At 64.8% G+C, this 8,139-nt stretch overlaps 1 protein-coding gene across 1 annotated transcript; it reads left to right on the top strand.

Moving 5' to 3' along the window:
• The first annotated feature begins 2,416 nt into the window (after positions 1–2,416).
• SLC29A2 (solute carrier family 29 member 2) lies at positions 2,417–8,139 on the top strand. The gene is made up of 12 exons (XM_055143925.1): positions 2,417–2,574; positions 2,646–2,727; positions 3,812–3,972; positions 4,058–4,197; positions 4,373–4,507; positions 4,905–5,002; positions 5,154–5,238; positions 6,441–6,571; positions 6,652–6,757; positions 6,848–6,933; positions 7,522–7,721; positions 7,887–8,139. The coding sequence occupies exons 1-12, from the start codon at positions 2,546–2,548 to the stop codon at positions 7,996–7,998; spliced, it is 1,365 nt and encodes a 454-aa protein (XP_054999900.1). The 5' UTR covers positions 2,417–2,545; the 3' UTR covers positions 7,999–8,139.

Here is an 8,139-nt window from a genome sequence, read left to right as displayed (position 1 = left end):
TGGATATCACGACATTCTTATTTTTCTTCTTTTTTTTTGGGTGGGGCCACATCCCGCTGATGCTCAGGGCTTACTCCTGGCTCTGCACTCAGGAATCACTCCTGGTGGGCTCAGGGGCTCACAGGGGGTGCTGGGGATAATCCAACCCGCGTGCTAGGCAAGTGCCCTGGCTCCTCCCCCGCCCCATCCCACTGCTCTGGCCCCAGACACTTTTCTTTCTTTAATCTGTGTGATGCGATTAGGAGAGTACAGCCTCCTAGCTTTAGGCAGGGGTAGGTGGAGGTTTTAGTTCTATGAAATCAATCAGAGGACCGCACAAAATGTTTACTAAAAGGATGAGTGAGTCTGGGAGTGCCCTTGCCCAGTGCAATCCAGGCTCCTCCCTCTGCAGCTTGACCTGTCCCGATCTCTGGGCTGTTTGTTTGGACGGTCCAGACGGAATACAGTAGCTTCATCACCGTGCTGGTCTTGGTACAGCCAGTTCTCTCCTGAATCTCTCTCCCGAAATACATCTGGGAGTGCGCAGGGCTTACTCCTGGCTCTGTGCTCGGGGGTCACTATGGCAATGCTCAGGGGATCCTGTGTGACGCTGAGGAATAAAGCCGGGTCAGCCCTGTGCAAGGCAAGCGCCTTCATTTTGCGTTATCTCTCCAGCCCTCTCCCTGAAGTCTCCCCCTTCCTCTACAAAGGAAGTGCTCCCCAAAGCTCAGGGGCTCCCAACTTTCCTGGGAACCCTGTGGTGCAGGGAGGCCGGACCAGGGTCCTACTTCCTTCCTACCACTGTTTTTTCATAACTACATTCATTTATATAAAAATCATATGCACTTTTTTTTTTTTTGCTTTTTGGGTCACACCTGGCGATGCACAGGGGTCACTCCTGGCTCATGCACTCAGGAATCACCCCTGGCGGTGCTCAGGGGACCATATGGGATGCTGGGATTTGAACCCGGGTTGGCCGCGTGCAAGGCAAATGCCCTACCTGCTGTGGTATCATTCCAGCCCCCGCACATTTATTTTTGATGTAAACACATGACACCTACTTATTTGACTTTTTTATTCTTTGTATTTGATTTGATGGAATAGTCATAAACATGTTTTTGTGGTTTTCTTTTGGTGTGGGGCCACATCCTGCTGATGCACAGGGCTTACTCCTAGCTCTGCACGTGGGGATCACTCCTGGGGGGCTCAGGGGAACCATATGAGGTGCCGGGTCTTCCACGTGCCAGGCAAGTGTCCCCGCAGCTCTCCTACTGCTCTGGTCCCAGATACTTTTGTTTCTTTAATCTGACACATAGAGGCTGGAGCGATAGCACAGCACAGCGGGGAGGGTGTTTGCCTTGCACGCAGCCGACCCGGGTTCAATCCCCAGCATCCCATATGGTCCCCTGAGCACCGCCAGGAGTAATTCCTGAGTGCAAAGCCAGGAGTAACCCCTGAGCATCGCCGGGTGTGACCCCAAAAAGAAACAAAAATGTAAAATAAAAAATAATCTGACATTTATTTTTCAAGGAAAAGTATGCCCTTTGCAGCCTCGCGTGAGCAGCCAGAAAAGAGACACTGGTTATAAATAAACTAGTGACTTGGCGCGCGCGCGGCGAGGGCAGCCGCGCTGGCTTGGCTTGCAGGAGGCGGGGCTTTGAGCCCCCCAGCCCCTCCAAACGCGGCTCCAGCTCCCGCAATGAGGAACATCCGCGTTATTGTTGCAGAAGCCTTGACGCAGCGGCTCCGAGGCAGGCTGTGGACTGAGGGCGACCCCACAGCGACTCGCCTGTCCCTGCGAGGGAAGGAGGGTCCCCTGCAGCCCCTCCCCTATGGGTCAATGCGCCCCCCGGCCCGCCCCTCTCCATCGGCGGCTGCGGGCCCGCCTGGCTGTTGGCAGGACCCGGGCAGGCCGTGCGTTGCGTTGGAAAAATTCTCCCGCATTCCCGATTGGCACCGCGACGGCGGGCAAAGCCAGCGCCGGGGAATATGGTGCTTCGGGGCGCACTCGCGGCCCGGCCCGGGATAACGGCTCCCGCGGAGGGTGGGCGCGGCGGGGCGGGGCGGGGGCCCTGACCAGGGCGGGGTGAGGGGTTTGAAGGCGGCGACGCTGCAGCCCGGGGAGAAGGTGGGGGGGGCCTGCTCGCCTCCCGGTCACCCTTTGTCATCCTTCCCTCCCGAGCCTTGGCTCAGCGCCCCCGCAGCCTCCGCGCGCCCCTGGGCCTCGCCGCCACCGGGAAGCCCTCCCGGACGCCCCTGCGACCGTCCCCCAGCGCCTGCCCGTCCGGGGGGCTCCGGCGCCAGTTAGGGGGCTGCGGCGCGGCTCCCCTCCGGCCAGGCGCGACCGCTTCCGCCCGCCGCGGGGACCGCGGGCACCCGCTGGGAGGCCCCGGCAGGTCCCGAGACGGCGCGCGGGGGGCGGGGGGCGACCCCGAGTCCCCGCCCCGGGGGCGGAGCCGCGCGCGCCGCCTGCCGCGCCTGAGCCCGGCCGCAGCCGCGGGGGCTCGGTGCCCGCCCGGTGCCCGCCGTGCCCGCCGTGCCCGGCCGGACGCGCTGCCGGGCGGCGATGGCGCGAGGAGACGCCCCGCACGACAGGCGAGTCGGGGCGCGGGTCGCGGGGGGCGCGGCGGGCCGGCCTCGGGGTGACCTTCGCCTGCTCCCCACAGCTACCACCTGGTCGGGATCAGCTTCTTCGTCCTGGGGCTGGGCACGCTCCTGCCCTGGAACTTCTTCATCACCGCCATCCCGGTGAGGCCCGCCGCCACCCGCCTGTCCCCGCCCGCCGCGCCCGGGGGGCGGCGCCTCGCTCCGGCCTCCAGGCCACCCGCCCTGCAGCCCTGCAGCCGCGGACCCCGCGAAGCAGCTGCCCCCCGCCCCCTGCTGGCCCTGGTCAGCCCGGGATCAGTCGCTCTCAAGGGGGGGCTTCCTCCCCGCCCTCCGTTTTCCCTGGAATCGTCTCCCTGCCACCTCCCCGTGGACCGTCAGGGTCCTTGTCACCCAGGTCCAGCTGGAAAGGCAAACATGTGGGGTTTGTGTTCCCAGTGCAATGGGGTTCTGGAACCTTCCATGCCTAGCTGTGTTGCTGAGCCCTGGGAACCCAGTAGAGATTGGCCGCGGGTCTTGACAGGGAGAGGGGTCCCTGGGAGCCACTGACGATGGGAAGAGACACAGGCCAGCCCCAGCCGGGAGCAGGGCCCCGAGGGTCCCGAAGGGGCGTGCAGGAGGACAGACGGGCGGGCAGCCCAGGCATGGGCTAGGATCAGGAGAGGGTCAGGCTGCTCAGAGAAAGACCCAGAGTGCGGGCCAGAGACACAGCCGACCTGGGTTCCATCCCTAGCATCCCATGCGGGCCCCCTTCCCCCCCACCCACCCCCCCGCCACCCCTCCCAGGAGTAAGCCCTGAGCACTGCTGGGTGTGGCCCCAAAACAGGGGAGAAAAGAGACAGAGCTTGAATTCCCTGGAGGTTGGTGGGCACAAAATACAGATGGGGTCAACTCTAGACACCCCCCAGGCTGCCCCCTGCAGGGATAGGGCGCCAGGGGCAGTGGGGAGGGAGGCCGGGCAGCTGCTGGGCTCCAGCCTCAAGCCACATCCCAGTTTCTGGGGGGGGTGGGGTGGTGCCCTAGCTGGGGACCGTGCAGCTGGGCTGTGCCCACATTTGCACCTGCAGGGATGACGACTCAGTCACTGGGTGCGGGGGCCAGAACAGGGACAGAGCTGGGAGCTGGCGGGAGGTCCCTTAAGAGTCCCCAAGGTGCGGGGTGTGTGTGTGGGGAGGGGTGGCAGGTTCTTAGGGTGGCCCCATCCCCCCTTCTCCCGGCATCTTGGCAGTACTTCCAGGGGCGGCTGGCGGGGGTCAACATCACCTCCGGACCCCCGGGCACCAACCACACGGGCCCCGCAGACACCTTCAACTTCAACAACTGGGTGACGCTGCTGTCGCAGCTGCCCCTGCTGCTCTTCACGCTGCTCAACTCCTTCCTGTACCAGTGGTGAGTGCCCGGGCACCTGCGCCGCGGGGGGACGGCCACGTGTCCCCGTCCCACTGCGCCGCCCCACAACCCCTCTCCTGGGCAGCGTCCCCGAGACGGTGCGGATCCTGGGCAGCCTGCTGGCCATCCTGCTCCTCTTCGCCCTGACCGCGGCCTTGGTGAAGGTGGACATGAGCCCCGGCCCCTTCTTCTCCATCACCATGGCCTGCGTCTGGTTCATCAACTGTGAGTGTCGCACCCGGGGTGGGAGGGGACCGAAGCAGGCAGGCCCTGCTGAGCCCTCTGGGTACACTGAAGGGGGGCTGTGACCCGGGTGGGGGGGGGCCTCTCCCACACCTGCCCAGCCTGGCCGCGAGCCCAGGGAGCTGCCTGCCTGAACGGCGGCCGCGCTGCCCCGCAGCCTTCTGTGCCATCCTGCAGGGCGGCCTCTTCGGGCAGCTGGGCACCATGCCTTCCGCCTACAGCACCCTCTTCCTCAGCGGCCAGGGCCTGGCTGGCATCTTCGCCGCCCTCGCCATGCTTCTGTCCATGGCCAGTGAGTGGACGTCGGGGGCTGGGGTTCTGGGGGGCAGTGTCCCGGGGTGGGTGAGACTCATGGGAGACCGAGGGGGGAGGCAGGCCCGGGGCTGGGGGCAGGGAGTGGGGGTCTCCAGATCCAGCCCTGCTGCTCCCAGGTCAGGGGGTGGCGGGGGAGGGGGGCGCGCATCTAAGCAGACCCTAAACCTTTGGGCCTGTTGCACACCTCGACCCTGATGGGTGCTTCCTCCTCGTCAGAGAAAGTTCTGGCAAGTAGCGGGTGACCCTGCAAAAGCAGCCGGTGGGGAGGAGCGAGAGGAGTGAAGGTTATTTAGGGGCAGGGTTGGGGGGGGCTGAAGGGAGAGTCTGGGCCACACACGGGGCAGAGCACTGCGGGACCAGCCGTCTGCACGCAGGTGGCGTGGACGCACAGACCTCGGCGCTGGCCTACTTCGTCACCCCCTGCGTGGGCATCCTGCTGTCCATCGTGTGTTACCTGAGCCTGCCCCACCTGGTGAGCCCCCCGGGCAGCCCTGAGTTCCTCGGGGCCAGGGGGTCTGATTCCTGGAAGATGCGACCCTGGTGGACCCCGGCCTCCCAGTCAGTGGTCTGAGGGGCGGAGGGGGCGTGGCAAGCCAGCCAATCCGGCCGCTTCCCTTCGGCAGGAGTTTGCTCGCTATTACCTGGCCAGGACGCCGGCGCAGGCCCAGGGGCAGGAACTAGAGACCAGAGCGGAGCTTCTCCAGCCAGGTGAGCTGGGGACCTGGCAGGACGGACACACACACACACACACACACACACACACACACCCCATGCCCCCTCCACACACACACCCGTCATGGCACACACACACACACACACACACACACACACACACACATCATGCCCCCTCCACACACACACCCGTCATGGCAGGTACACACACACATACACATCATGCCCCCTCCACACACACACCCGTCATGGCACACACACACACACACACACACACACACACACACACATATACACACCCCCGTCCCAGCCCCTCTGTGCCCCATAGCTTCATGGGACAGAGACAGAAGGCCCGGAGGGAAGGAGCAGGACCACTCCTGGGGGTGCGCTCACCCACAAAGTGCTCACCTTGTGAGGCCCCAGGTCCCATCCCCAGCACCAACAAAACAAAACGAAAGGAACCGTCCTCTGTGCCTCCCTCAGGGCCTCAGTTTCCGCCTCTGAGACAGTAGGGCATCCGTGCATGTGAGTTCTCAGTCTTGTGTATCTGGGTCTGCACCCAGCTTCACAGCATCCAGGCTGGGGGGCCCAGGCAAGACACCAAACCTCTCTGGGCTTTGTTTCTCCATCTGTAAGGCTGCGGGGGGAGCCCCCCGCAGGGGCTCCCCTCTGGCCAGGCAGGTAGCTGCTGAACAGACAGTAGCAACAGATTTCCCAGGGCTGGAGTGGGAAGACAGCGGTGAGGGCATGAGACCTTCTGGGTTTGATCCCGGCATCCCGGGTGGTCCCCTGAGCCTGCCAGGAGTGATTCCTGAGCATCTCCAAAACCACAGCCAAACAGGGCTCAGTGGGTCAGGAGCTTGCCTTCCCCTGGACCGGCCTGGGTTCGACCCCTGAGCACTGCCAAGAGTGAGTCCTGAGTGCAGGGCCAGAAGTAACTCCTGAGGGCTGGAGAGATAGCACAGCAGGTAGGGCGTTTGCCTTGCACGCGGCCGACCCGGGTTCAAATCCCAGCATCCCATATGGTCCCCTGAGCACGGCCAGGGGTAATTCCTGAGTGCAGAGCCAGGAGTAACCCCCGTGCATCGCCAGGTGTGACCCAAAAAGCAAAAAAAAAAAAGAAGTAACTCCTGAGCATCACCGGCCCAAAACAAAACCCAAAATCCATATTTGCCTCAGTGCCTCCTGGCCGGCGCCCTCCCACCTCACGCCCCCCCCCCGCCCCTCCTCTCGGCCAGATGAGAAGAACGGGATTCCGGCCAGCCCCCACAAGGCCGTCCTAACTCTGGACCTGGACAAGGAGCCCGAGCTGGAGCCCCAGGAGCCCGAGAAGCCGGGGAAACCGTCCGTCCTCCTGGTCTTCCGCAAGGTCGGGTCCGGCTAGCGCGCCCCCCGCCCCCCGCCCGGGGTCAGGGGCTGCCCCGGCGCTCACCCTGGCTCTGCCTCCAGATCTGGCTGACGGCTCTGTGCCTGGTACTGGTCTTCACGGTCACCCTGTCTGTGTTCCCCGCCATCACCGCCATGGTGACCAGCTCCACCAGCCCCGGGAAGTGGAGTGAGTGTGGAGGTGGGGGGGGGGGCGGGGGCCGGGCCCAGCGGGGAATGGGGGAGCAGGACCCCAGATGCACCCCCCCCTCTCGGCCAGGTCAGTTCTTCAACCCTATCTGCTGCTTCCTGCTCTTCAACGTCATGGACTGGCTGGGCCGGAGCCTCACCTCCTACTTCCTGTGGGTGAGCACTGGGGCTAGAGTCCTCTGGCTGCTTGAGGGAGCATTTGGGGGAGCCGAGGATGTGAAAGGTCAGGAAGGGCGTTCGACCGAGCTCAGGCTCGAATCTTGAGCACCGCCAGGAGTCATTCCTGAGTTTAAAGCCAGGAGTAAGGGCTGGAGCCATAGCACAGCGTTTGTCTTGCACGCAGCCGTCCTGGGTTCGATTCCCAGCATTCCCTATGGTCCCCTGAGCACCGCCAGGAGTAATTCCTGAGTGCAGAGCCAGGAGTAACCCCTGTGCATTGCCGGGTGAGACCCAAAAAGCAAAAAAAAATAAAATAATAAAACCAGGAGTAACCCCTGAGCGCCCCCCCCCAAAAAAAACAAAAAACAACAAAACTGAGCAAAGAGAAGCCAGATTTCAACCCAGAAAGCTGGGAGCTGCCTCCGCGCCAGCCCTTCCTCCCACCCAGCCACCCCCAGTGGCCCAAGGAACCCCCAGGGGTGCCCGGAGGAACCCAGTTTGAGAATTGCCGATGGTGCCCGGGTCTGGCCTGGGCAAGGGGGTCGGGCGCGGCGGACGGTGACCCGGGGCCCGCCTCCACCGCAGCCCGACGAGGACAGCCGCCTGCTGCCGCTGCTGGTGTGTCTGCGCGTCCTGTTCGTGCCGCTCTTCATGCTGTGCCACGTGCCCGAGCGGTCGCGGCTGCCCGTGCTGTTCCCGCAGGACGCCTACTTCATCACCTTCATGCTGCTCTTCGCCGTGTCCAATGGCTACCTGGTGTCCCTCACCATGTGCCTGGCGCCCAGGTGGGTGGCCGGCGGGGGTGGGGCGGGAGGGGCGGGGCGGGGCGGGAGCCGGCGGGGCGGGGCGGGGGCGGGGCGGGAGCCGGCGGGGGCGGGGCGGGGGCGGGGCGGGAGCCGGCGGGGGCGGGAGCCGGCCTGGCGCGCTCAGCTCCTCCCGCTGTGTTGCAGGCAGGTGCTCCCGCACGAGAGGGAGGTGGCCGGCGCCCTCATGACCTTCTTCCTGGCCCTGGGGCTCTCCTGCGGGGCGTCCCTCTCCTTCCTCTTCAAGGCGCTGCTCTGACCTGCCCGCTGGGGGCCGGCACTGCGCGAAGGGGCGAGCCCCCGCTCGCCTCGACCCTCGGCGAGATGGAGCCGACCCCGGCCCTTCCGGCCTCGAGGCCGCTGTCCCCCGGGGCTGCCCAGCCTCAGGCCCCGGGGCTGT

The sequence above is a fragment of the Sorex araneus genome, chromosome 6, assembly GCF_027595985.1.
Source record: "Sorex araneus isolate mSorAra2 chromosome 6, mSorAra2.pri, whole genome shotgun sequence".
Classification (NCBI taxonomy): Eukaryota; Metazoa; Chordata; class Mammalia; order Eulipotyphla; family Soricidae; genus Sorex; species Sorex araneus.
Note: the sequence above shows the minus strand (reverse complement) of the source record. Positions and strands in the feature narration are given on the sequence as shown.